Source organism: Stenella coeruleoalba, assembly GCF_951394435.1.
Source record: "Stenella coeruleoalba genome assembly, chromosome: 8".
Lineage (NCBI taxonomy): Eukaryota > Metazoa > Chordata > Mammalia > Artiodactyla > Delphinidae > Stenella > Stenella coeruleoalba.
In genome coordinates this window covers 46,207,296-46,235,088 of record NC_137154.1, presented here as the reverse complement: position 1 = coordinate 46,235,088, position 27,793 = coordinate 46,207,296, and the positions used below count along the sequence as shown (strand labels likewise).

Here is a 27,793-nt window from a genome sequence, read left to right as displayed (position 1 = left end):
GTTCAACATCATTAGCCATTAAGGAAATGAAAATTAAAATCACAATGAGATACTACTTCACACCCATTAGAATGACTATAATCAAAAAGACAATAACAGGGACTTCCTTGGTGGTCCAGTGGTTAAGAATCTGCCTTCCAATGCAAGGAACACAGGTTCAATCCCTGGTTGGGGAACTAAGATCCCACATGCCGTTGGGCAACTAAGCTAACGCTCCACAACTACTGAGCCCATGCACTGCAACTACTGAGCCTGTGCACTCTGGAGCCCATGCGTCACAACTAGAGAGCCCACATGCTGCAACTACTGAGGCTGCATGCCACAAGTAGAGAGCCTGTGAGCCGCAACTACTGAACCACATACTGCAACGAGAGATCCCGCATGCCACAACTAAGACCCGACGCAGCCAAATTAAAAAAAAAAAAGACAATAACAAGCACTGAGGAGGATGTAGAAAAATTGGAACCTTCATACATTGCTTGTGGAAATGTAAAATGGTACAGCCACTCTGGAAAACAGTTTGGCAGTCTCTTAAAATGTTAAACATAAATTTACTGTAGCACCCAGCAATTTAACTCCTAAGTATCTCCCCAAGAGAAATGAAAACCTGTATCCACACAAAGTCTTATACCCAATCTTTTATAGCAGCCTTATTCATAACAGCCCCAAGCTGGAACAACTGGTAAATGGATAAACAAAATGTAGTATATTAATATAGTGATGCAATATTATTCAGCCATAAAAAGGAATGAAGTACTGATACATGCTACAATATGGATGAACCTCAAAAACATCATGCTAAGTGAAAGAAGCCAGACAAAAAGGTCACATATTATATGATGCATTTATAGGAACTGGACAGAAAAGGCAAATTTATAGAAATGGCAAGCAAAATAGTGTTCGTCTGGGTCTAGGGGTGGGAGCTAAGACTGACTGCACATGGTGGACACTAGGGTTCTTTTTTAGGTCATGAAAATGTTCCAAGACTTGATTGTGGTGATGATTGCATAAATTAACTAAAATTAAAATAAATTAACTGAATTGTATACTTCGATCAGGTGAATTTTATATATAAATTATGCCTCAAAGTAGTTTTTAAAAAACTCTACATGGATTCCAACTATTTATATCTTCCAAAATTACTATTCCTTTAATCTCTGATGTTTTTAAAATGACAAAACTTTTCACTAATCATTCCTGCTCTGCAATCAATTTTTTAACTTCCAGTCAATTTTTAACATTTTGTGAAAGCTAATTCTCAGAAGTTGGATTCATTTTCTTTAATCTATATAATTGAGATGACAATTTTGATGAGTTTCTTTCATTCCCTAATAACCCAATGAGTTGATGTAATCAGGCAAAATGAATGATCTAATGACTCACTCAGTCATGATATAACGACTGTAATACTACTTTACAAAGCTATAATGATTCTAAAGCTCTCTAAGTCTCCTGAAGAAATAAAAATACCACCTGTCAGATAAAATGATTTATACATTCTTCGGTATGTGCAGTATAAATCATTGTCTAACTGGCATGATACCCACTTTTGCATCCTACGTTTTTAACCCTTTTTGCCCCCTCCACATAGAGAAACAGAATTTACACTGCTCTTCACTAGATTTGTTTTTTGTCCTCAAAAAGTCCCAAATACGGCATCAATCTCTTTCCTCAGATCTCAGGAATAAACACTTCCTCCAGTCATCTATTCCCCCAAACATAGACAAATAACTTCTATGTGTTCTCTGTAATGAATTTACCCTTATGAAGAAAGAAATCATGGAAGACTTATACCAATGGTTTCTTTCTCCATCAATGATCAGATACATTCCTGATTATATGCCCTCCCTCTATTTTTCGGTCTATTTCTAAGTCTCTACCAGTGGCTTTCAGGAGTACCTGGCTTGGGCTGTGTTTGATTCACAAGGGTCCTGATGGCAGGTCATGTTCCATCACTTTTTTCCATCCAATCTTAAAAAAGAGAAAAAGGATTTGCTCAATCTGTGGCTTACAGTACGAACGTTGAAATTATTTTTAAATATATATATATATATTTATAAACATAAAGACAAACACAAAGATTTAATTTCATGTCAGTCTTCAGGCTTCAGTTTCATTCCAAGCAACTTCTTTCCCATATATTTCTAAATGTTAAATTCTGGAAAAATTAGTTACAACTGAATATTCATTGAATTCATTAAAGTGTATGTATGTGGATTTTTTTAAGAAGCCAATTCTTATCTGGCCTAAAAGGAATCTATTTAAACTAAAAATTCAATCAGTAAATTCAACAAATATCTATTGAACACCTACTGCTCAACAGTCCCTGGATACTTAGGGACAAATAAGGAACAGTTTCCACCTTCAAGAAGTTTATAAGCTGATAGGAGAGAACTAATCAGAACTACATATAATTTAAATCAGATTGGGATAAGTACCACAATATTAAAAAAAAAAAAAGCCATGAAAACACAGGTTGTACTTGGGAATCATGCAAGATTTCAAAAACTTCCCTTGACAAAAAGATAATGCTTCAACTGGAATGGAATTGGGAGTGGAGAGTAGTAACAGAATCCTGGGGAAGAGAGTCAAGTGGGGTGCAGTGTAGATGTAGTCTCAGATGAGTGAGGGCATATTGGGAGAGAAGGCTGAAGTCTGATGAAGATAATAATACTAGCTAATATTTATTGAGCATTTACTATGTGCCAAGTACTATTTAAAGCACTTTACATATATTAACTTATTTGATCCTCACAACTACCCTATGAGGAACGTACTGTTATTATTCCCATTTTATAGATGGCAAAACTGAGGTATAGAACAGTTAAGTAGTCTGCTCATGGTTACACAGACACAGATAACAGTTATGGAGCCAGGATCTTGAAATCCATAAATAATAAAAGAAGAACAAATTCTATCTCACCCCTAACTACATTCATTATAAGAGCAATTAACAGGTATCTTAACTACCCCTTCTCCCATTAATTCCTAAGCCATCCTTCAAGGCCCAGCTCCAATGTTTCCTTCCTACAAAACCTTTCTTGATCCCCCAGCTGAACAATATATATTTCTCCTCTAAGCTTTGTAGCACTTACCTGGATCAATCTTACAGCAAACAGCATATGAACAAAATCTTAATATTTCATTCCTAGCATTACGGATTTTATGTGCATCATTCCCTCTTTTAAGTTCTCCTTTATACTTTGTATTCTCCACCCCTCCTAGGGCAGTGCCTGGCACTTAATGGTAGCTATATCTATGGAGCACTTATTCTTGGCAAGGCATTGTGCTGAGTATTTTACAGGAACTCTCTCACAAAATCCTTACAGCAACCCTATTCAAGCATTCAATCGCTATTTTCAGTCCCTTCTGTGGCAAATAAAATACTAGATGACTCTTAAACTCAGTAAACAAGGCAGATATGGTCCATGTCCTCAAGAAGCTCACAGGCTATGAAGAAGTACTATTGGTATCCTCTAGAATAGAGATGAGGAAAAGTGAGACTCAAAGAAATTAATTTGTTTGCCCAGAATCACACAGCAAAAAAGTGGCAGAGTCTGAATTCAAACTCAGCTCTCCAGACTGGATATTTGGAACCCTGTGCATAAAACCACTATGGTCTAAAGGAGGCACCTAAGAAACACTTATTGAAGGAAAAGTTTTAGAAAACTCCTACAATGAAAACTATCCCGAGGATAATGAAGACTTCCATTCAATTTCGCTCTGAGAGGAAAGCAGGAAATGAGCAACAGCGCAGATGGAGGTTGTAGTAGTATCCTCATACACACCTGATAGCTCAGAACTGCTAATCAAGCCATCTGCTGAGGAGACCTGCTCAGCACTGAGGATTTCCTCGTGTGCCTTAAAGTGGTCCCTCCTGAGCAACAAGGCCTCGCTGCGCGCCAGGATGGTGTAGCGAAGTCACTAATTCCCAATGAGACCCTGTATCTCCTACCAGATAACCGGTGGCGTGGAATGGAAGGTAGAGACGCACGGCTCCTTATTTAAACGTGGGGCAACTATTCTCGAAAGGTGAACCCCCGCCCCCGAGAGAAGCGGCCTCCAAAAAAGGTGTGTCTATACTTCTCACCGGAGGAGTGAGGAAGCAACCACGAGGGGATTACGAGAGACCCAACAAACAACGCAGGCACCCCTGGCCCTGTGGGCGGACATCCCACAGCCCACAGCCTGCTGGCCAGACAGACTCCCTTCTCCAAACGCCACTGTGGCGGCCGCACTGTTTGGCCTATCCTAGTCATCTCCCAAACAAAAGAGGTTTTGGAGTAGCGATATCCCAAAATATAGACCAGGCATTAATAGGCACCTGGAGGCACGCGTCTTACTCCCCACGATTTCTTAGCCCAACAGACCACCTGACTTTACACCAGGTTCTCCGCGTTGGGCGGCGGAGACGACCTCTAAGGGCCAGATCCTGACCCAGGGCCTCCTGCGACAGCGTGGACAGACAGCCTCCGCCACTGGGTCGACTCCGGTTCCCGCGACCCGCCAGCTGGCAGGCCCCGCCCCGCCCCCTACGCTCTGGCAGTTAGGCCGGCAACCCGCTCACAGGAGCAGCGGCCGGGACACAGTAGGCTTATCCTGTGAGGGCCGCACGCTTCACCGCCCCCGCCACGCCCCTCGACCCCGCACCGCCAATGGCCTGCTGCGCCGGCGCAGCATGCTCCAGGCCCAGCCCTCCCTCGACGACCGTGCGCTGAGCGCATGCGCCTTGAGAGGCCGGTTGGGTGAGGGATTCTTAGCGAGGGAGGGGGAGACGGAAATGGAGGGTCTCCGCGCGCATGCCTTCGCCCCTGACATCAAGCCCGCTAGAGAGCGCGTTGGGCGGAGCCGGGGGCGGCGGTCGCCGGGGAGATCAAGGCCCTGGGTCCGACCCCGAGCTGGAGCGGGGTGCCGGAGGCCCGCTAACCCGCCGGTGTTTGTGTCTATGTGCCCTCGCAGGGAGACATGGAGAACTGTTTGGCGGCCGCGGCGCTGAACGGAGTAGACCGACGTTCCCTGCAACGCTCGGCTAGGCTGGGTCAAGAAGTGCTGGAGCGGGCTAAAAGGAGGGCGGTGGACTGGCATTCGGTGGAGCTTCCCAAAGGCAGCGTGGGGGTCGTTTCCCGGGAGCGGCCCTACAGAGAAAGAGGGCTGGCAGCCGGCCCCCATCGCCTTCTCCCAGGAGAGGTGAGGGCCCCAGTGCTGCGGGACCAGCCCATTCATTCGCTCAGCAGCGGCTTGCTGAGAACCAGGGCACGCCACACAGCAGCACCCGAGGGATCCTGTCCTTGGCGGAAGCTGTTAAGTATCAGGACAGTGAACCGGAAAGCCTTTTGAAAACTCTTGACGTTTGACAGATTCCTATCGGCTAGCTTTAGGATACCGCTGGAGACCGCTAGTGCTCGGCCCTGGTTGGTTACTTTTTACAACAATTCTTACAGGCTACCGTTTGATATTAGAGGAAAGCCAACAAACCTGTCTTTGTCCTGGAAAAATTGCATGTCTGTGTATTCCTTTTAGAGTTGGAATTCTTTCTCAGTAAGAGCCTTTTACTGACTTAAACGAGCCGTGGCCTTTCAAAAAGTAAAAAGGAAGGTATTCCCAAAATGACTTCCTTCTCCAGTAGGGAATACAGATCTCACCTGTGACTTGCCGTTTATTCACATAGAGAGAAGAAAGACACCCAACCCTCAGTGCTTCCTTCAGAACAATGGCTGAATTCATGGACTATACCTCAAGTCAGTGTGGGGTAAGTTGGTGTAAGCCAAAGTCATGCCCCTGATCTGCCTGCTGATGGATCACAAAGTGGATTTTTGTGGAATTTAGGGAGAATCTGGAGACTGCCTGTTCACCCTGCCCTGCCTTCGTGGGCAGGTTGTAATCAGCCAAGGGTTTAAACCAGGTGATAAATCCAGGTTAGAATTCATTCAACAAATATTGGATGCCTAACTTTAACTGTTATGAGGATAAAGCAATGCACAAGCCAGAAAAGATCTGCCCTCACTATTGTTTCGGGGGGCGGGGCTTATTTGCTGAATTCCAAAACAAGTCCGAATATTAGCGGTATTTAAAACTTTGAACTGAAAATTTTTTTTTAATCAGTACGATCGTTCTAAACTGGAACCGAGCCTCTCTGTTTTCAAAGCAAAAACTGAAACAGAATCCCTCCATTAGATCTTAATCTCTGTTCCAAGTCCCTGGTAAGGTAGAGTGCTTTTGTGTGTGTGTGTGTGTGTGTGTGTGTGTGTGGCCACACAGCATGTGGGATCCTAGTTCCCCCAACCAACTTGCACCCCCTGCATTGGAAGCACGGAGTCTTAACCACTGACCACCAGGGAAGTCCCCCTGGTAATGTAGTTTTTAAGTATGCCCCTTTGGGTCCATATCACTTGTTGGCCACAGAGGTGGTTATGTGGCACAGATGCAGTGCCCTCATCAGAGGTAGTGTGGCTTAATGGCAGGAGCAGCCTCCCAGGAATCAGACCTGTGTTCTGCCACTTTCTGGCTATAATGCCTTAGGCTAGTTAGTCTCTCTCAGCCTTACCTTCCCACATGGTACAATGATGATGTTTCAAGTCCTTTCCAGCCCTTATAGTCTGTTTCTTTGGTTTCCACTGAGAGATGAACACCAGAAAATTGTCATAAACTGTAGCACAGGGTACTTATGTGAGATTTTTGGTCCCATTCATTGAAGTGGGTAAACAAAGGTTTTAAAGGCCCTCTTCTCAAAACCATACACTAAGGTCATCTTTAAGTACTTTCAGGGAATGTTGAAGGCAGGCAGCCAACATTCAAGAAAATCACCTGTATGGAAGGTACTCTCTGTCTTCTAGGAATTAAAACAGACTCTGTGGTCTCTTCCAGCCTTAACATTTTATGATTCTTATGTGTTTGTAAGGGTGCTTGGTCTGTACGGCAGAAGGAAGAGAATACCTTGTTTCTGTCCTGCTTTTCAATTTCATAATGAATATTAAGTTTCAAAAAATCTCTAATATTTCTACATCTTTTATAAAATCCTTGTGACTCCAAAAATAGGATTCCAACCAGTGAGATACAGTTCAGAGAGTATTTTTATGTTATTATTTTGTTAAATGGTTTTAGAAAAATCCATAACTTTGGCTCTACTATAAAGTGATCAAGTAAAACACTTTGGTTCATGGTTCAGTAAAAGGAATAATATTTGTCTTTGGTTTGAGGTTTAGCAAATTGATGTTCTTCGTTTTGGTTTTCAGTTCATGCTTTAGTTCAAATCTCCATTAAGGAATGGAGGCTCAGAACCTCTCAGCTTTCTAGAAATAGAATTAAGAACAGTGTTTGAGTTTGCTTTCAGAATTTTGGAGCATCCCCTAAATTACATCATTAGAGTCATGTCCTGACATGCTTTCCCCAGCTTCTCATTCTTTTGGTCTCTTGCCTTAAACATTGTCCCTACCTTCTGTTCAAAGCAAGCAGGCTTATGTTGTCCTCATCATTAGTCACAATCAGGGGCAAGTCTAAGGTTAACTTTGAGGGGGAGGAAGGAAGTAGACAAGAAAAAAACTGCATTCTGATCCTTTGGATTATTTTTGCTTAAATCGGAGTCTTCTCCCTCCCCTCCTCCGCATGGGGAGAACGGCTGCATAGCTGTTGGGTTTATGTTATATTTCCTGTTGCATTTCTAAATCTCAAGGAGATGCACCTCTCTCTTCTCTTGTCCTTGTCTGAGACTTAGTAAACCCAGACCTGTTTGTCAGAACTTGTCATGAGAGGAGATGAAAGGGCTTGTGTATTTGACCTCAGGGTGAGGATGTTGTGAAAATTATTTAACCTGGCAGAGAGCATGGTCCTACCCAGCTTGAGTTGCCAGAGTTCTTGCCCTACAGAGGCAGCAGATGGCAGCAAAGTAAGGCGAAGTGCAGTTTCCTTCTCTGCAGCCACTTTACACGGGCTAAGATTTGTTATATGACTTCAAAGGCCTCTCAAGAGGGCAGGTAATTTACCTTTGCTCTCTTGCCTCCCTCCTTAACCACATTTGCCCAAGTAACAAGGAGTTTTTTGAAAATTTGACCAGTCTATTTGGTTACCCAGCATCTTTCACATTACTTCTCTAGAAATATTATTCATCTGTGCCAGAGGAAGGAGGGGCAACCCACGTCTATCGTTATCACAGAGGGAAGTCGAAGCTGCACTTGTGCTCGGACACTGGGAATGGTCAGGTATGTATCCTCAGCTGTGCTGTGCTGTGCCCTCAGCTTCCCAAGATAGGAGGCCTTACATCTTGGAGCTCCTGCTGGATTGTATTATTGGATGCCTGGGTGACTCAGCATTACAGCGCTCCACAGAAATCTATCACCTCCCAGCCTTAGAGAACTTACAGCAATGAACATGAAATAGGAGGTTTTGTCCAAAATAAGATATTAATGCCACTGTCGGATCTTCAGTTGAACCTGCAGTCCTGGGCCAAGGGATTCTTGGACAGGCTTAACAAAAGGCCTTTCAAATATCCTCTTCTGCATCTAGGGATATGAAAGAGATTTTTAATAATCACATATTTCACTCTAAGGTAGTGATAAGTATCATGTCTTTGGTAATTTTAAAAAAGGAAATGCAAGGTGAGGATTTCTTTTAACAAAATGCTTTTCCTAAAGATAACAATTACAAGCCTCTCACTGCAAATTACCTGTATTTTACCACATGTCACTCTGGGAAGCCAAAGACTCTACTTGTTGAACTGATTCAACAGGAGTCCTTTGTTGTTGTTTCTGGGGAGAGTAGGCTTTTTTTGCTTTTGTTTTTCTTTTTAAACTCCCCTGGTTGTACTCAAAGATAGCAAACTTAAGTTCAGAGTCTAATCCACAGGTTGGATTCCTGACTTCTCTGGCCTGTGGGTTTAGGGAAGGGACGGGAGAGTGGCCGCAGGGATGTGAGCCATCCTGTTTCCCTGGCCTGGGGTACAAGGGGTAGCACCAGAGCCTGGATCCTGGGCTTCCTCTTCTGCCCTGGCCTAGGTCCTCTTAAGAGTACTTGACCCTAAGGGAGTTATATGTGGGCAAGAGTCATTCGTATCCCTCCCATCCCTTCCTATAAGACGTAAATTGGTGCCTCTAAGGGAAATTGACTTTCTCAGTTCAGCCTCTTCCCCTCTAGTACTCCCACTGCTGAGAGAACCTTGGAAGAGAATTCTATTTTCTGAGAGCCTGTTAAATGTCAATCACTTTTGCCCTTTAGATCTTCCTTACAGCGTAGTATGCCGAAGCTATAGACTAGGAAACCAAGGCATAGAGAAATTAATCTGTCCGTCTCAGTAAATGACAGAGATAGGATTCAAACTCAGGTCTATCTGAGTCCAAAGCCCATGTAAGGATAAAAGGTAATCATGGTAAACATCTGACTAAAAATACTTTGCAGAATTCACTAAAAGCCTTAAGAACTTAGGTGACAACTTGGAAAACACTGACAGAACAATTGTTAGTTCCTAATTAAGTAGGAAAAATTTTCTACCATCCAGAAGTCAAAGTTTGGGCCCTAATCAATGTTTCTACCTCACTCTTCAGAGAAAAGACACCCCCCTTGGTGTCGGAGGCATCCGTCAGACGTCAGAGTGTGCGCTAGAGGCATCCCAGCCTGTGAGTACAGAACTTCTAGGGTACTGGGCTCCACCACCACTGCAATTCCATGAACTGATCTGGTTACTATAGGGTTCTTTGTACTGGATCTATAGTATTTTTAAGTTGGGATATTTTTACCCTTGGGGACAGTGTACAACATTTTAGTTCAGTGTAAAATTATGTTTTCTTGGTATCCTTCCTTCACTTGAAATTTCAGGGATACTCTTTGTGCCTGAACTCATAGTTGCGGTTGGAAAGAATGCAAAGTATTCATATCTCCATTCCTACAGCTCAGCTGGGCTGGCACTGGGTCCTGTTGGAATTCCACCATCTGTTCAAGCAGCAGGAGGGGCCTGACCCTCCTGCTTACAAAGTGAAAACCATTGCTGAAATTCTGAAACGTATACATTTGGTTAGATCAGGTTCCAAAACATTTGAAGGGATTTGTTCCTATTTTCCGCAAATGTTTCTCTGTGAAAACATACAGTGATGTTTTTAGGATAAAATATTCATTAGTTCATGAACCCACGGAATCTTTTGGAACTTGGAAGAGCTGGAATTCTGAGGAATGGAACTCTGGTGTGTTGCTGCAATAGTTTGCTTAATTTTTGTTTGCATACAGTGTGCTACTAGCCAGGATTCAGAATATACTAGAGTTAGTAGCAACTAAGACTATTCTGCTTTTAGTACAAGTTGTTAGGCTTACATGCCTCTAATACTTACTGTATTTTGGTAATGCTAATCTTCCTGATGTTCACAGTGTAGGAATCACAGAGGCCAATCTTGCACCTTTTATGCAGACAAATGAAGCATCCTTGGCTTTCTGCAATTCTGATACAGCTGTATTTTCTGAAACCTTTTGTTTATTTTCATAGTTGATGACTAATAAATAGTTGTGGCATTGTCATACACATTCACGTCAGTTAAATGATGATAAGCCTCCAATTTTGCAGTAACTGGGCATGAAAGGATATAGCATAAAGCAGCTTTGGAAAACCTTGGCTTCAAATCTATTTGCAAGATGGAAAGAGAGGAAGTTTCATAAAAGTATAAATATTATCATTTATTCCTCCTAGCAGAATTTACTGGCAGTAGTTTGGTCCACCTGCCCCCCACCCCCAGGGGTGGTGTAGAAATGACAGCTTCTGCCTGTGGCTCCTTCTGAGCATTGAGTAAGCATTGGTAGTGGTCTCCCAGTTGTGGGATAGGCGCTTTGGCTCTTAATTACAGGCTCTTTTCTGGTTTGTGACTCTGCTCTTTGGCCATTTGAGCTGAGACCCTTCCTCTGCCTGCATATCTGCCATGACCACTTACCAGCCGGGCATGAAGTCTGTCCTTGGAGAATGGCTTGTGCTCAGCTCAGCTCTAAACATAAATCTTTCCACTAACTCCAGCTTCCAGTGTTTTGTAGTATCGATCTTCTTTGACTTACGTCCTGATAAACCCATTGTAAGTTGAAAATATCATAAATTAAAAGTGCATTTTTTTTTTTAATTTTTATTTATTTATTTTTGGCTGCGTTGGGTCTTCGTTGCTGCACGCGGGCTTTCTCTAGTTGCAGTGAGCAGGGGCTACTCTTTGTTGCGGTGCATGGGCTTCTTATTGCGGTGGCTTCTTTTGTTGCAGAGCACGGGCTCTAGGCACACAGGCTCAGTAGTTGTGGCATGCAGGCTCAGTAGTTGTGGCTCGGGGGCTCTAGAGCACAGGCTCGGTAGTTGTGGTGCACAGGCTTAGTTGCTCCGTGGCATGTGGGATCTTCCTGGACCAGGGCTCGAACCCGTGTCCCCTGTACTGGCAGGCGGATTCTTAACCATTGCACCACCAGGGAAGTCCAAAAGTGCATTTAATACACCTAACATACTGAACGTCATAGCTTAGCCTAGCCTACCTTAAATGTGCTCAGAACACTTACATACCCTGCAGTTGGGCAAAATCATCTGACACAAAACCTACTTTATAATAAAGTTTTGAATAGTTCATGTATTGATAATTTATTGAATGCTGTAGTGAAAGTGAAAAACAGACTGGTTGTATGGGTGCAGGATGGTTATAAGTGTATCAGTTGTTTACCTTCGTGATCCTCGTGGCTGACTGGGAGATCGCTCACTGCCGCTGCCCAGCATCACGAGAGAGTATTGTGCTGCACATCACCAGCCCGGGAAAAGATCAGAATTCAAAATTGGAAGTACGGTTTCTACTGAATGCGTATCACTTTCACACTATCGTAAAATCAAAAAACCGTAAGTCTGACCATTATAAGTCGGGGACCATCTGCATAGGAGAACCGGTCTCCCAAGGGAGGGCTTTAGCCAGCCAGCTGACTTTCTGCATGACAAAGTGGAATCTACTCATAGTGTTCTCAGCTTTAGGTGAAAAGAAATGTTCCATCCTCCTAATAATGAACTTAGCAAAGCACAGTTAAAAAGAATACTTCTCATTATCCCACAGCGCCTTGCCATTACTGCTGATCTGTGATAACAAGTGCCACTGCCTACTTTTGAGCCCTAAAGCAATCGTCATTAGCCTTTCCCTCTACCTGATTCTTAACCTTTCTGCTCCAACCAGAGTGTTCCTTTTATGATCCTTCATGTTCCTATAACAATTTAGTGTTTTCACATACATGTGTATTTGTGAGCTAATTTTAGAAATAAGGAAACAAGCATAAGGAGAGGCTGAGACTGGCCTAAATGGCAGTCCTATTACGTTGCCAAGCCAAGCCTTGAAAGCAGGACCTCCTTCTCCCACGTTAGTACCTCACTCCATCACACACCGAGGGAGCCGGGTGGAGGTGACCTGACGGCACTGGTACATAAAATCTCTAAACTGCTAATATCCACTTTTCCTTCCAGGCTGAGAACATCTCTAAGGACCTCTACATAGAAGTATATCCAGGGACCTATTCCATCACTGTGGGTGTAAATGACTTGACCAAGAAGACTTACATGGTAGCAGTTGATTCAGGACAAAGTGTGGACTTGGTCTTCCCCATATGATGTTGACCATCACAGACATCGCCTTTTTCTTGTTTGTTTTTTAAGTATCAAGAAGAATAAAGCTACCATATATCCTCTTAAAGTTTACACATTAATCTTGCTTTTAATGCTGACTGTAGAGGGTCAGCCTTCCTAGGAACTGGAGTTTGTCTCTTTCAGTGCCTATTTTAACTTGAAAGTCCCTTCACCCTCTTCTGCCTGAAGTAATAATGTAGTGATGCTGTCTGAATAGTTTTTACTGCTTGCTTTCCAAGTAAAGGTTAATTATGATAATAAAGTGAGAAATTTGGAAATGAAGAGAATTCCTTTTTATTGGCATTAAGAAGTCAAAACAAAATGTTGCTCATGTACGACTGAGGCTTCATGAAAAGATGGCAGAGAGGCTGTGGACACATTTGCCCAAAGCAGGCCAACCATGTTCTGTAGCTTCTGTGGAAGAGGCATCCTCAAGCAGATCGCACCAGGCCCCTGGAAGGGAGCCCTCGCCAGGGCCGCCACACTCCTGTGCCCCTTAGGACAGGTGCCTTCCTGCCACTTATCTGCAGGGATGTCTTCCTGGGGTGAAGATGCTGCTGCTTATTGGACTAGCACCTGTGGCCTGCACTGTACCATTTCCGTAGAAGAAGGCCTTGTGTCAGCCACTTTGTAACTAACTCCTCCTCAGGTATCTACTCTTTAGCTTCCTACAAGAGAAAAAAAAATCCTGAGAGTCTTATTTTGACTTTAAAATCAGTGACTTTCTATCCTTAAAATTACAAAGTCATTGATGTGTCCTAAACATCTTTAAGCTACCACACCAACAGTACTGTTGCATCTCTCAGTTTAGTTGCCTAGGGAGTCACCTCATTTTGAACATGTCTTTCCTCAGGAAAAAGGCCAGTATTTTATATGATGAAAACAAAGGTTTGGGGACCTCCCTGGCAGTCCAGTGGTTAAGACTTCACCTTCCAATGCAGGGGGTGCGGGTTCTATCCCTGGTCGGGGAGCTAAGATTCCACATGCCTCACAGCCAAAGCACCAAAAAAACATAAAACAGAAGCAATATTGCAAAAAATTCAATAAAAGACTTTAAAAATGGTACACATCAAAAAATATATATATCTAAAAAAAAGAATACAAAGGTTTAAGTAGAGCTGTATTCGCATTCCTAGCAAAGAACAGACTCTCACGGACCGAGGGCCTAGTAAAGCAGGCCCTTGCCCACCACCATAGGGTAGAGGGGTCAGTTAACTGGGGATCCTTGCACCCCTAGTGATGAAATTCGTGGGTTCTGTAAGCCTTCTGAAATCATATGCAAAACTGTGGGTGTGTGCAGTTTTCTGGGAAGAGGGGCCATCGGTTTTATCATTCTCAAAAGTGGTATGACCCCAGAAGGTCAAACAACCATGGAAAGAGTCCTTCAGAAGCCCCTTCCCAGCCATCTGCTTTACCTAGATCCTTGGGGCTTTTCGTTTAGGGGGAATTCTGGTCTCCTGATGTGCCGCAGTACCCCGACTCAGTTTTTTGTGTTCAGCTTCCTCTGGCAAGATCTGTAGTGGCTTCATGCCAGTGGCTTCCAGGACCAGCTCCCTGGGACTCCCCGCTGCTGCAGTTTTCACTTTCTGTTGTTTGTTGCCCTTCTCTTCTTTCCCGATGTTGCAAAGTCTTGTTCCTAAACCCAAAATTCAGTTAGTTGAATATGCCACCATTTTGATGGGATTAGACTTGACTTATGTAGAAGTGTATCAAGGATCACAGAATCCCTTAACTGTCTGAACCCTGTTTCAGTCATAAGCGAGGGTGGAGAGCAGCATGACTGCTGGCATGAATCCTGGCCCTCTAGGACTGTTAGGTTAGTCTCAGACAGTAACCTCACTGCCTGCAACTAAAAGGATCCAAAAGTGTGGAGGGCGGAGGACCCATACAAGAGGATCCTTAAGAGGTAGAGCCTCAGACCAGACTGTGAAGCATCAGTGCTTGATGGTAATCAAGCGCAGTTAGGAGAAGCAAAGCAGCACATTTCCTTAAAAGGATACAAGATCTGGAGGGGAGAGAAGCAAAGCTCTGGTATTTGCCATTGTTTCTAGCCCAGGCACACACGTCGTTTTACAAGCTTCACCTCCCCAGTTCACCTCGCTAGTTAGTGTGGTGTGCAGCACTCCATCTGGGATGGGGGCTGGAGATGGCCCTTTCTCCACGCCCCATGCAGGCATACTCTCCATAGCTTTGGGTGCAGAGATAGGACCTGGCAGAAGGCAGGCTCACTGATTCTCATGGTTCAGCTCCAAGAATTAACCTTTGCCCAGAGCATAACAAATGATCCAGTACCTAGAGGAAAGCCAGGCCAAGTACCTGAAGATACTATATTTCTCCTTATAGCCAATTATTAGAATGTATTTGGGTGCGGGGGAACTTTAGAGTGGATCTGTTTAAATATGGTGATGCGGGGAGAGAGGCTGAATGTAGGTGTGGGTGCGTGGGTAGTGGCGATAAGAGCGGTGTATGCTTGGGGCCAGGGAAGATTTGTTTGGCCTCAGTCAGGTTTAGAACCAGTCTGGATAGAACGCCATGGAGCAGGCCACAGCCATGGGAATGCAGGCCTGGAGTCTGGGGCAGGTCTGACCGCCATGGCTTCTGGTTACCCCACTGGCATTCCTCTCCCTGAGACTGGTCTCATGCCACCTCAGTTGCTGCCCCAGAGACTCCTCCCTGTTGGAGAGATACAGCTTTTCTTTTTTTTTCTTTTCTTTCTTTCTTTTTTTTTTTTTTTTTGCGGTATGCGGGCCTCTCACTGTTGTGGCCTCTCCCGTTGCGGAGCACAGGCTCCGGACGCGCAGGCTCAGCGGCCATGGCTCACGGGCCCAGCCGCTCCACGGCATGTGGGATCCTCCCAGACCGGGACACGAACCCGCGTCCCCTGCATCGGCAGGCGGACTCTCAACCACTGCACCACCAGGGAAGCCCGAGATACAGCTTTTCTTTCTCCAGTCTGTGCTGAAGCAGGAGGGCAGTGGAAACTATGGAGAATTTAGCTTGAAAACTCTAGACTTTGGCACCATTTTCTTTATATTATCACTTGTTGGAGGGCATACCCTGTAGAAACAGCTGCTTCCAAGCAGCTTCTACCAAGGCCTTTCACTGCAAGGAAGGAGGCCCAGGAACACCTATCCCTGCTCCTACCTTTATATTTTCAATACAAAGTGTCCTCTCAGGGAGGGGAGGAAGAGCCCAGCTAGTCATAGCTATAGCTTCTCGTCCCTCTACTTATTTCCCTCTCAGAGGTGGGGGAAAGATCACACACCTCGAAAGCCAAGGGAGGAACCTCATCTAAAATACAACAGCAGCCAACACATCCATCCCTGCCCACTCCGAAGCCCAGGGGTCCAGAGGAGTCCCCCAAGAAGGTTTCTCAGTGTAGCAACAATTTCTCAGCCTCCTGGAACTGAAGACTAATAAAGGCCTTACTCCTGGTGTAAGGTTAAAATCCTCGTGGGCTAAGAGGTCCTTCTGGTTGAGCAGCTGTCCTGAAAATAGGGCAATGGCTTCCCATGGGGACCCACAATGAGTCCCAGTGTGGGCAGTGCCTACAGATCCTTATGCCCTTAGCGGTGGTATTCTTTAGCCCTCAGTATCCCTGCCCCAGAGTGGATGTTCATTTAGTTCACTGAGGTTGAATTAGTCAGCACAGGGCCCCAAGAATCTAGTCTAGGGCTGGCTTATCCAAGTCACCTCCTTCACAAAGCTCTGCCAGCTGCCTTAGGCATCTGCTCTTTCTGGGCCCCACTGGGAATTGAGACCGCACGGCATGAGGCATATCAATGATACACTGCTCTAAACCTACACGGGCATGTTGCTTGGGTAGAGAAGTTTGGGGATGGCTGCAGGTTGCCTATGACAATGACACTGCCTCCCCTCTCAGTGGTAGAGTGAGACGCATAAGGCTGTGCCTGGTTCCTCCCGCTCTGACTTCCTAAGGGGCCCATCTGGAGAGTAGGGTCTGATGGCCAGTGTTTAAAGACCCGTTTCTGTGCTTCTCAGGGTGCTGAAAGACTCCAGTCAACACCTGGAGGCATTCTGACTGTACATCTAGAGAAAAATCAATGCCTCCAAGGAAAATGAGGGAGGGGAGGGTAGAAATGGACAGTGGCAGAGTCCTGCCGGTAGAGACTAGTGAACAAAGAAAAGACAGTTGTCAAATAGGGATGCAAACCTTAGCACAAAGATCTGCCCATCCTTTCTTGTTAGGTTTCCATTTAATCAATAAAACCCACGTTTCCCTCTTATCACAGCCCCTCCTTTGACATGACGAAGTGTTACTTCCAATCCCAGCACAGCGGACATGTGCATCAGATTCCTGAGAGACACATGGGAGGGAAGGGAGCAGGGGCCTCAGCCCTGCCTTAGGAAAAGGTCTACCTGGCTTCCTGGGATGCGGCTCGGACCCGTTTCTCCTCCAGTACCTCCATTCCGGCTGGCAGAGGCCACCCTGCCTCCTTGGAGACTCCTCAAGAAGGACGGGGGCCGTGTTGCCTGTGCTGTCCACCAGCAGCCTCTGGGGAAGGCCCATCTTCAGCTCATTCTCCAGATCCTCCTCTTCAGAAGAAGAGGAGGTAGAGGAGGAAGAAACAGCCATGGGAGCCTGCACTGCTACTTCTTCCTCCTTAGGACCCTCAAGGGGCAAAAGCTGTGCCGTGGGCTTCAGCTCCGTCTCTGGATGCTCTCTGGCTGTGACCCCTGAAGTTCTGGTTAGAGGCCACCAGGTGGGTCCAGCCAAGGGGCGGCAGCAGAGGCAGCCCTGGCCCAGCAGCTGGCAGCAGGCATGCGGGTGGCAGGGAGGGCACAGGAATGGAGTGGTCAGAGGAAGCCCGCCGGTGACACATCCAGTGACCGGCCCCACCAGAGAGCAGCAAGGGGCCCAGAGGAGGGGCCTGGGGTGCTCCGTGGTGAAAGGCTTGTGCAGCCTGTCCACAGCCTTCTTCCAGACAGCTGGGGGCACCCACCTGACCCCTCCAAGAGGCACAGGAGCTGTCCTGCCATTCCAGAAGTGAACAGTAATTTCTTCTTCTTTGGATGCTACATAACAGAAAAGGTCACCATTTTGTTACAGCCGCCTCTTTCATATCATGGGATAAGGGTTCTCCTCTCCCCAGAAGCAAAGCCTCATCACAGCCCCTCTGCTCTGCTTCCGCCTGTGTGCACCTCTCCCTGGAGAGCCTGCCAGGGACATTCCTCACCTGCCCCATGTTTACTACCCCTTCCTGTGCCGCCATGTCTTGGTTTTCACGTCAAAACCAAGATGCATCCGCAGGTGGGGGAAGGGAAGGAGAAACCTCCTTCTGTCGCTTCTCTGAACACAACGATGCTGACTGGCTGGCCTCGCACAAGGGGACTGTCCCAGTCCCTGGACGACTTGGTGGGGGACCAGTCATGAGTACTGGTGTGACCCCAGGATAACCTCACCACACCATAGGTTAAGTAACCAACATAGACATAGTAGCCTTGGGCTATTTTGCCCTGATAAAGAATATTTTATAATCTGAAAAATATGATTTGTCTCTCTGTGGCCACCCTCAGGACGAAGCTGCAAGTGAAAGGGTAAGGATTTTTTAAGCCTCTAAGACCCCTAAGCTGGAGAGACACCCTTTGCTCTCTCCTCAGCCTGATCACCAGCCTGGCTCCTGGGGACTGGGAGGCCAGAGCGCTCCCTTACCTCTCTGGGGGTCTCTTGCCTCCAAGCCCAAAGGAATGGTGCCGGGGCCATAGCACTGTTGGTCTGGTCCCCAGAGTGCCAGCACCTTGTCCCCAAGGCGCAGTGAGTATTCCACGGATGGCGAGAACTGAATGACATCTTCCTCCAAGACCACGCTCTGCCGCTGGGCTGGCAGCCCTGGGCATGTGACAAGGGGAGCCTCAAATTCCACCAGCAGGAACCCCTGCCTCTCCAGCTGTGGGAAAGAAAACACTCAGAATAAGACCTGGCATTAGGAAGTACTACAGGGAGCACCATGGTTCCCTACAACGCCTAGGGCCAGACCCAGGGTCCCCCTCGCATGCGGCAAGGCCCAGTTAGGGAAAGGGCAGGGCCAGGCTCTGCTCGGGAGCCCACTATGGCAGAGACAGGCCGGCTGTGAGGCGGACGCTCTTCCTTCTGCTTCTTGCCGTGGCAACTCTTGTTTATCACTTCTTGTCTTTCCTGTCCCGCGCTCTTCCTTTTCCTGTTTTGTTTTTTTGGTGGTACGCGGGCCTCCCACTGTTGTGGCCTCTCCCGTTGTGGAGCACAGGCTCTGGAAGCACAGGCTCAGCGGCCATGGCTTACAGGCCCAGCCGCTTCGCAGCATGTGGGATCTTCCCGGACTGGGGCATGAACCCGTGTCCCCTGCATCAGCAGGTGGACTCTCAACCACTGTGCCACCAGGGAAGCCCTCCTGTTTTGTTTTGTTTTTCTCCTATCTTTATATTTGGCCTGCAATTCACAGGAGTAACCTGGGTCCTCTGGATCTTTCCCCAAGCACACCCCGTCCTCCCAGCACTCCCAGGAAGTGTTGTCCCTGTGTCCGCGGCCAGCCAGGGGTGGGGTATCATCCACAGGCCCTCTCGGGCGAGGACAGGCTGGGGCTGTTGGAGCAGCCCTCTGCACTGCCATTACGTCCATGAGGGGAGGCTGGGCAAAGGAAGCAAATGAGCAGCCTGGCAGAGAGGGCAGGAGAAATACTAAGCTAATTAAAAGAACAAGCTTACAAATTGACTTTTATCAAACCACTAGACAGGATCTATATTTGAGCAAAACCCTGTTAATATTTCATTTGAAATTACATATTAGTTACTTGAAAATGACTTTTGATTAGAAATTCTATCATTTATATATATTTTTAGAAATCACACTTGTTTTCCCTCTATGGATCCACATTCACAAAGTCTGACTCTTTTTGGGAAGAGAAAAATCCCAAAGAAGCAAGTAACCACCAAAGTAAAGCCCAGGCCTGGCCCCAGCACGCAGGCACCGTGCTCCTGTGTGGAGGGACACAGGCTTACACGAGGAACACACATCTTGCTCCTCTTTCCCTTAGGCTGGCGCCCATCATTTGACACACTGAATTTTCCTGAACAAAGTGCTTTTACTGTATATTTTCTTCACTGTTATGGATTGAATATTTACCCCACCAAATTCATATGTTGATGTCCTAGTCCCTAGTACCTCAGAACGTGACCTTATTTGGGAATAGGGTCATCGCAGATGTAACGACTTAAGACAAAGTCACACTGAGTACAACTGAGTAGGGTGGGCCCCTAATCCAATGACTGGTGTCCTTACAAAAAGGGGACATTTGAACACGGACATGCACCCAGGGAGAACAGCATGTGAATATGAAGGCCAAGATCAGGGGATGCTTCTACAAGCCAAGGAACACCGAAGATTGCCAGCAAACCACCAGAAGTTAGGAAAGGCGCATGGAACAGATCCTCCCTCACAGCCCTCAGAATCACCAACCCTAACAACACCTGGACTTCCAGTCCCCAGAACCGAGAGACAATTTCTGTTGTGTAAGCCACTCAGCTTGTGCCACTTTGTTACCCAGCCCTAGCAAATTAATGCACTCACTGACATTACATTTTCACTTCTGCATCCTGACCATGGAAGATCTGTGCTTATCCAAGAAACTGAACTGCTGGGCACACACAGCTGAGGCATATCAGGTATGACAGGGCCATCCAGAGGAGCATATGGGGAGATGCTGGGACTTAGGGACTTGCCTCGGGAGCAGCCTTTATCTGAGCCCTGTAATAAAAGCCATCTGCTTCCCTTCTTGCCAGGACCCATGCGTCCGCAGCATCTCCACCTCTTCTCAGCCAGCCAGGCCCCTGCCATGCTGGGTCAGCAATGTGGAGACACGGGTCATGAGATGCATATCTGGGAAAAAGCAAACGGAATTAGGGAGTAGAGAAAACCAAGCCCTAAAACCATCAAGAAACACGTTTCAGAGTTAGATCTGAGCAGCGCCATGGTGTGTGCATGACAGATAAGGCAATATGGAACAGAAATCCATGTAAAGAGTGGCAATCTGTGACTTCCAGTAAGATAAGGTAAACTACTGGAAGGGGCAGAAGGAGAGGAGAGTGAAGGGAACCGTCGTTTGAGGATTGGGAATTGTTTCAAGGTAATCAGGGTGGGATTAGCTTTTATGTATTCTGGTTATGAGTGCTGGTCTGAGACTAGACAGCAGGCCAGGAAAGACTTCCAGGAAGGGAAATTCTGAGGCGGTGTGTGGGATTCCACGATGAGGCATGGAGGCTTGGATGGTGATGCCAAAGGAGCAAAATTGCAAGAAGGCTGAGCACTGTGGGGTAATAAGAGAGGAGGAGGTGTTTGAGCACAGGAAGCACAGAGGAGCTGACTAGGAGGCCGTGAGACAGAAAAAAGGAGAAGCTAGTTCTGGGAAATTTTGTGGACAGGACCAAGCTGTAGGGAATTGTTGAGTCAGGGTTGGGTTTCCGAAAAAACCTGTTTACTTTGTGGGCAAGCCCGGATACAGGCTTTGAATGAGATGGTCCACACAAGTGAATCAAGAAAGGGGCTAAAGTGTTCAAGCTGGCATGTCTCTAACCTGGGCAGACTGACTTGAATAGCTTGGACATGAATCCCTGGGACTTGCACAACCTGTATGTGCTTACAGGCTGAGGTTCCTTTCCCCTCTTGTATTCACACTGTAGACAGCCAACTAAAGATACCATTCACAAAAAGCCAGGATAACTGAGGGAACTTGAGGAGGGACCTGGAGACCTCACCTTAGCGGTTGGTAGCAGAAACCCTAATTGCTCATGTAGTCCCATGGCCAGTCTCAGAGCTGATGGTAAAATGAGCTAGAAGTTTATAACTGATGATGCCTGACTGCCTTCCCTCACACATGCCAACTCTGACATCTGCCACTCCGCTAAAAGGTGGGATGAAAGCCAGGTCAACCCTTGATGTCACTGGGAGTGCAGTTTAGACTAGGGGAATATTAAACCCCAAGCAACTCAGAGCCCACACGGTAAAGAACCCTTTCAGCCTTCCCAGGAAGCAAGCTCTTTCCCTCCTGGGCCATCTCTCCCACCATCTAGAACCAAGAACAGAGAGGAAAAAGGAAGCCGAGATCGATACCTGGTGAGAGGCCTCTGCCGGGTGAGCCAGGGTGCTTGGGAGGTGAGAGGGCAGGCGAAGGAGAGTTCCCAGGGAGGAGCAGTGCCGGCCCAGGCAGGGGCCTTCAGGGTTGTGGCCATGCTGCAGTATTTGGGCAAAGGCATCCCAGGCCCGGGGGAGGAGTCCATTTCCTTGGGAGAAAACACCTGAGAACAAGCGGCACTATTATCTGAGTTGCTGTTTATCTGAGTCGCAGCCCACAGCCCAGGAGAGGGCGCCTGGCCGGGGCTGGGCTCAGCTCTGCGGTTTGCGGCCTCTCTGCGGGCGCACCCGGTCCCACCGACGCGCAGGGTGTCCCCAGAATCACCTGCCCGGGGAGGCTCAGCTCAGGAAATAGGGGAGGGGTTGAAAGAGCAAGAGCTGGGATTTCAGAGAAGGATTTAGCTGTAGTAAATCCTTCACAGCCTGCTGGCTGCGTGCTCACTTCACCTCGGTGCTTCAGTTACCGCCCAGGAGATGAGATATGGAAAGCACCTGGCATATTTAAGTAGCTCAACATACGTTAGTTTTTTTCCCCCATCTCCACCCCAGTTGTAGGGGCTTCGGGGGTAAGACCACACGCCCCTTCGCAAATCGTAGTCCTGGTGACAAACTGACCCCTAACCCAAGCCACAGACTTCCCTCCTAACCCAGTCACCTGCGGGACTAGACCGAGCTGAGAGCCCAAGGCTGTGGCCTCCGTAGACGTGCTCAGAGGCGACAGGGCCACCCAGGGCCCGAGATACCACTCCGCTGGCCCAGCCCACCACGGCCCTGTTGAGTCTGCTCCTGCCCAAGTCCACAGCTCTGACCCCAAAGGGACTTATCACAGCCTCAAACTCCACCTCAGCCTCAGCCCCTTCCAACAGTTGGAGTTCACGGCCTCAGACCAACTGACTCCTGGTTGCCTAGCAGGTTGCCATGGATGCGAGCCAGCTGGCCGAGGGCGTGTACTGAGCATGTGCAGAGGGGGGCTGGGGCCTTAGGCCGCGTGCGCGGGGCGAGAGGGTAGGGGGTAGTTCTCCGCCTTTCTGGGGAAGGGGTGTTGGCGGGAAAGGCCAGTGCGACCTCAATTCCCCAAAAGCTCGGGCTTCCCCTCTGCCGGAAGAGTCCGTCACGGTGTGCAGCCCTCACGGATCCCAGGAGAGTCTCGTGATGGGGGGAGCTGGTCCCCCAGAGACTCAAGGCTATTGACCTGCCTTCACCCGGTGCGGGCAGGAGGCTGGAGTGGAGGGAACCACTGGGTGGCCTAAGGACTCTAAGCTAGAATTTGTCTTTAGTTTAAAAAAAAAAAATAACCAAAAGTGTGGGCATGTTTGTCTGTAACAGACAGGACTGCTGAGGAGCAGAGGTGTAATGATCTTGGGGTGGTGGGAGTGGACAATGGGGACCAAAGGAACAGAAGTCTAGATTCAGCTCTCATTTGAACATCCAGAGGAGGAGGCTGGTATTTGAGGCATCTGACAGTCATTGTGCACTGGCTGTGTGCCCAGCACTGTGTTCAGTGCAGAAGACCAAAAAAGTATGTAGGGACGTTTGTGGTTGTCTCTACCCCATCCATCCCTGCCTTCCACCAGTTCCTGTTTCTGTTGTGGCTCTGTGTGGTTAGGAGAGGCTAACTGTACCCCCCGATTCATAAGTGTCCATCAGCACATTCCATCCCCTGGCCACTAGGGCATGGGCATGTTCCCGTGCCTCTGGAATCAGAATGAATCTCAAAACTTTTGTTGGAAATCCTGGGTTATAGACTTTCTTTTTCCTCCTATACATAAATAAGAAAGCTTGAGGTTCTGGGAGCTTCTGACAGTCTTTCTGGGACACTGAAGCTATTCCCAGAGAGGACAGACCTAAAGAAAACAGGTTCTTGGAACAGTGTTGAGCCCTGCCTGAAGGCGGCCCTACTGCTAGAAGTTAAGGTATGTAAACCAATAAATTCCCTTTATTGGTTACACCAGTTTTTATCAGATTTTTGTATCGGTTGCCACCAAAAGCATCCTAACTGATGTCTACCCTCACAGAGCTTAATTTTGCAGCCAGGAGAACGACTGTTACCCTAAAGGCTGAGGGATTTAGTCTCTGGCTATGAGAGGCGGCTTCCTGAATAAGATAGGTGGGATTTCAATGGTGAAAGGAAGAAGGAGAATATTCCATTCCGTCTTGGTAGGAAGCAAGAGCTAAGACAGAAGGATGCATTTGCAAGACTGTGATTTTCTTTTTGGGGGTGGAGGGAATGGGGTGTCATGGGAAAATCAAGTGTGGATATTTGGGAAGGGGCCAAATTGATGGGAGCTTTGAAAACTAAGCAGATAAATGTCAACAATGTCATAGTCGAAAGGAAGTTGTCATGGGGCTTGAGCAATGAAATGACATGAAACACTTTAAGAAAGAATATCAGAGTGATGATAGAGCCAGTTGAGAACAGAGCCCAGGAGGCCTCGGAGTTATCCAGACACAATGTGACAGGATGGGAATAGGAAAATAACACCACCAAATATTTCCTGATGCCTACCTGACTTGAATAACTTTGCTGGGTGCTAGGAATATAGGGTGAATAAGACTGACCCCTATCTTCAAGGAGCTTACATTCTACTGAAGACAGAGATAGATGTGCAAAGATAGCAGGAGTAAAGATAGCAGGATAAGAACGGCAAGGAAATATGTCTTCAAAATAAAGGAACAAGTAATAGCTGTGGTGGAAAGACTTCACAGAGAGGTGACAATGGAGATGAATGTGACAGTGTGTTGGAAGTCCTGCCTGGGCTTGGTGACAGAGGGGACGTGGGAGTTAAGGAAGAAGGAAGAGCTGAAGCTCATCATAGGAACAGAAATAGAAACATTTTGAAGGCAGACTCCAAGATAGGGGACATCACTGTCCTTCCCACATTTTCTGGCCTGGAGAACCTGAAGAATGTTGATGTCATGGGCAAAAAAGGAAAAAAAGAGGATAATAAAGTTTAAAAATAATGGCTATGAAAACATTATGTGTTTTCATAATGTTTCACATTATGTTTTCACATAATGTTTTCAGTATGTTTCACAAGCACTGTTAATACTGATGATAAACATAAGGGGTAGCTGCTTTTCCTATAATTCTCATTCTGTGGATGAAGAACTGAGAAAACACAGTGGGGATGCAGCAGAGTCAGAATGCAAACGGAGGCAGTGTGACTGTGGAGCCTGCACTCTTAAGCGCAAACTAAGCTACCTGAGGATGTCTGCTGCATGCAGGAAAAAGATGACTCTGAAGTAATTTCAAATGACAACAAGGTTTTGTTAACTACTTTTGCTTTAGCCCCAAGATACTTCCGCATCACATTATGAGTGAGGTATAGATTTCTTGCCAACTCCAAATAATAAAACCCACCAAACTTTGACAAATCCAGGGAGGTTCATTGTGATTGCTTAGCATGAAGCGTCTGCAAAGTGCAGTACAGGAATTGAATAGTCATTAGTCTTACAATACTTTTGTGAGTTTCTCACAGCTGAGACTCTGGCAAAGTGTGCGAGAAGGGCAAGGTGAAAGATATAGAGAATTCTAGGGACTCCTGCTTCCCTAAAGTTCTTGAAAGAAATTACCAAAGGTTAAGAAGCGTTTTCTCAATAAGATAGTTTAGTACATCTGAAACCCAGGTAAGAAATATCCAACACAACTTAGCATTTGAACTATTATCTGCCCACCCAGAGATTCCATTAGGAAAACTATCACATGATGTAAGGGACCACATTTTGTGAAATTATTTGTTTCTATTTAGAAACACGGAATCAAATGATTCTGAAAATGGGGTCAGTGTGGCGGCTGGTGGCTGCCATTATGGAGGAATCTTTTCCTGGGGTTATTCTTGGCCTCAGCCTCATCAAGGTACAGAAGGGACTGCAGGTAATTAATGTACTTGATTGCGGCTCTGAGGGTTTCCACTTTGCTGAGTCGTGTCTCCAAGTACTCCTCTGGCAGATGATGTCGGAGCTGGGCATAGCCTTCATTGACACATTTCACACGCTGCCTTTCCCGCTCATTCCTTTTCTGGATAAAGGCTGGCCTGTAGGAGTCTTCACACCTTCTGTAATTTGGATAAGGCATTGGGAAGGAGAAGGCGCAGGGTTCCCCATAATCTTCCATGATCAGAGAGTCACTGGAAAAAGGCAGCAATGGCGGGTCTTCAGAGTAAGGAGATGGCACCGGGCCCTCAGGGTACAGGTGGAACATGATCATGGGGTCCAGATAGAAGGACCTGGTCAGTGGCAAGTGGGTGGAATCAGAGGAGACAGGCAGTTTGTCTGGTAGATTGGAGTAGCTTCTATTGTCCATCGTTTCCTCTTTAGCCTGGAAACAGAACCAAGTTTATTAATTTGGCCAGATCAAAAGAGAACAGATATCGACAGAGATTAGAGACTTTTCTGCTTTGATGAATAGTTTCTGAGCTCATTCTGAAAACTTGATGGGGTTACAACATTCTTTGGGTAGGATTTTTGATGGTACACAGAAACAGCATGAAATAACATTGACTTGCCTTGTGAGAAAGTTATTTCGTTTCAGTCCTTATGATTACAAGGATATATCTTTAGTCTGATGAGAGTGTGTTTTCCATACTACTAGAATGCTTTCTAATCCTCCTCAGATGGAAGCCTTCAACAGGAATAGTATCTAGTAGAATCTAATAATATTTTACTATTAATTTCTATTTATTGTGAATTATACTGATTTCACATTTACAGTAGTGATACAAAGTCTCTTTTAAAAATAAAGCTACTTGAGTAAAAAATGTAAATTGATTTACAGAAAAATAGTAAGTAAATAGCAGTACAGGTGGAACACTAATATAATGAAGATTGTGAAGGTGTATGCAAATACTGATGTTTGGGAAACACTGAAACACCACGATATTCAAATACGTGTTGGAGAAATTACAAACTAGTTAGTGATCACGCAACCTCACAGGCATAGCCTTCTTAAACGATACCTGATATGCCGGGGGCAAAACTGAAAATAAAAATAAAAAAGGAATCATTTGCTCTTAAAAATTCACTGTAAGATTCCCTTAATGAGAAACTCCCCTAACACATTTAAAACATGGTCAATTAACATATTTTTACTTAGAACTTTAAATATATTAAGTGCATCTGTATTTAGGGTTTTTTTTCCATGGAACTTAAAGTATAATACTCTAAGATGTCTCATATCAACACATTCCCTTCTTCTGAATAGGCCTGCATCCAGCTTATTTATTACACTACCATTACTTTTTGCCTTTGACTGTAATAATGTGGTCACAACGGATTTCACAGGAACATTACAGTGTAACTAGTTAACTGGAAGTCAAGGAAGTGCTGTAGGAAAAGAGCGTTTTTCTTTCAGTCATTAACATTCTCAAGTTTCAATCTTGGCTTTGCCTCTTCTTAGCTGTGTGTCCTTAGGCAAATTTCTTAACCTTTCTGAGCTCTGGCTTATTCCTATGTCCAACTGAGATATCAACTATTCTGCAGGGTGGCTGTGAGGATTAAATGAAAAAAAAATACATAATGCACTAGGTATTAGTTCTTTTCCTGTTTCGTTTCTTAACAGATGAATACTTGTGCAGCATCCCTTTCTCACCTGCACCTTATAGAAAACCTGGCCTATATTTTCCCTAACACTGGAAAATCAAACATTGATCTATCCAAAGCACATCTGTTGAGAGATGAAGAGCATACCCAAAATGGAAAAGGAAAAGCCACATGAAATCTAATTTTGGGCTTTCAGAAAAGAAGGAAAGGTGGCTTTCTTTTTCCACAAAAAACCCAGCCCTAATGTTTAAGGGCAAGATTAGGTAAACACTGGCACTTGTTTCTCTACCTGAGAAAAACAAAACTCTGCAGGCTGCACTATGTAATGACAGGAGCAGTCTCTAAGCACCAGAAGTCAAGTGCAATAAAGTGTATTACAATTCTTGTGAAAAAACCTATCCTATCAAGTATGGTTACAGAAAAGACAAATGACTCTGGAACCAGAAAGAGCGGTAGGGGATGGGGGATAGCGGATGAGGGGTGGGAAATGTGAGTGGTGGGGAGGGTTATAATGTCATGGTGAAAAAGGCTGAAAA

The 27,793-nt window shown here is 46.0% G+C and overlaps 4 protein-coding genes across 4 annotated transcripts in view; 1 reads left to right on the top strand and 3 right to left on the bottom strand.

Moving 5' to 3' along the window:
* DENND2B (DENN domain containing 2B) overlaps positions 1 to 4,485 on the bottom strand; it is a 178,143-nt gene extending 173,658 nt beyond the window's left edge. Inside the window, exons 1-2 of the mRNA XM_079928526.1 lie at positions 4,325 to 4,485; positions 1,900 to 1,971 (exon numbers count right to left, since the gene is read on the bottom strand). The gene's annotated coding sequence lies outside the window, so the exon portion shown is untranslated. The remainder of the gene's footprint in view (positions 1 to 1,899; positions 1,972 to 4,324) is intronic.
* Positions 4,486 to 4,736: 251 nt separating this feature from the next.
* AKIP1 (A-kinase interacting protein 1) lies at positions 4,737 to 12,889 on the top strand. Its single transcript, XM_079929358.1, has 6 exons — positions 4,737 to 4,745; positions 4,960 to 5,187; positions 5,669 to 5,749; positions 8,091 to 8,195; positions 9,534 to 9,605; positions 12,437 to 12,889. The coding sequence occupies exons 2-6, from the start codon at positions 4,966 to 4,968 to the stop codon at positions 12,578 to 12,580; spliced, it is 624 nt and encodes a 207-aa protein (XP_079785484.1). The 5' UTR covers positions 4,737 to 4,745; positions 4,960 to 4,965; the 3' UTR covers positions 12,581 to 12,889.
* Positions 12,890 to 12,944: 55 nt separating this feature from the next.
* On the bottom strand, positions 12,945 to 22,572 carry LOC307190035 (uncharacterized protein C11orf16). Its single transcript, XM_079928787.1, has 6 exons — positions 21,699 to 22,572; positions 20,312 to 20,468; positions 18,270 to 18,504; positions 16,976 to 17,632; positions 14,011 to 14,231; positions 12,945 to 13,263 (listed from the first exon to the last, which is right to left on the bottom strand). Exons 1-5 carry the CDS (start codon positions 21,863 to 21,865, stop codon positions 14,011 to 14,013), a joined length of 1,437 nt encoding a protein of 478 aa, XP_079784913.1. The 5' UTR covers positions 21,866 to 22,572; the 3' UTR covers positions 12,945 to 13,263.
* A 2,429-nt stretch (positions 22,573 to 25,001) lies between these two features.
* Positions 25,002 to 26,022, bottom strand: ASCL3 (achaete-scute family bHLH transcription factor 3; the record flags this gene model as incomplete). Its single annotated transcript, XM_079928901.1, has 1 exon — positions 25,002 to 26,022. The coding sequence occupies one exon, from the start codon at positions 26,020 to 26,022 to the stop codon at positions 25,501 to 25,503; it is 522 nt and encodes a 173-aa protein (XP_079785027.1). The 3' UTR covers positions 25,002 to 25,500.
* Between the last annotated feature and the right edge of the window lie 1,771 nt (positions 26,023 to 27,793).

Bases quoted from the DNA above. Each gene is read 5' to 3' on its own strand.
- AKIP1 (XM_079929358.1), top strand. From the start codon at position 4,966: ATGGAGAACTGTTTGGCGGCCGCGGCGCTGAACGGAGTAGACCGACGT. The intron at 5,188-5,668 runs GTGAGGGCCCCA...TTATTCACATAG, and splicing joins ATCGCCTTCTCCCAGGAGAG to AGAGAAGAAAGACACCCAAC. The intron at 5,750-8,090 runs GTAAGTTGGTGT...TTACTTCTCTAG, and splicing joins ATACCTCAAGTCAGTGTGGG to AAATATTATTCATCTGTGCC.
- LOC307190035 (XM_079928787.1), bottom strand. From the start codon at position 21,865: ATGGACTCCTCCCCCGGGCCTGGGATGCCTTTGCCCAAATACTGCAGC. The intron at 18,505-20,311 runs GCAAGTCCCTAA...TCTTTCCCACAG, and splicing joins AGATAAAGGCTGCTCCCGAG to CTGGAGAGGCAGGGGTTCCT. The intron at 17,633-18,269 runs GTAAGGGAGCGC...TCTGTTATGTAG, and splicing joins GGCAAGAGACCCCCAGAGAG to CATCCAAAGAAGAAGAAATT.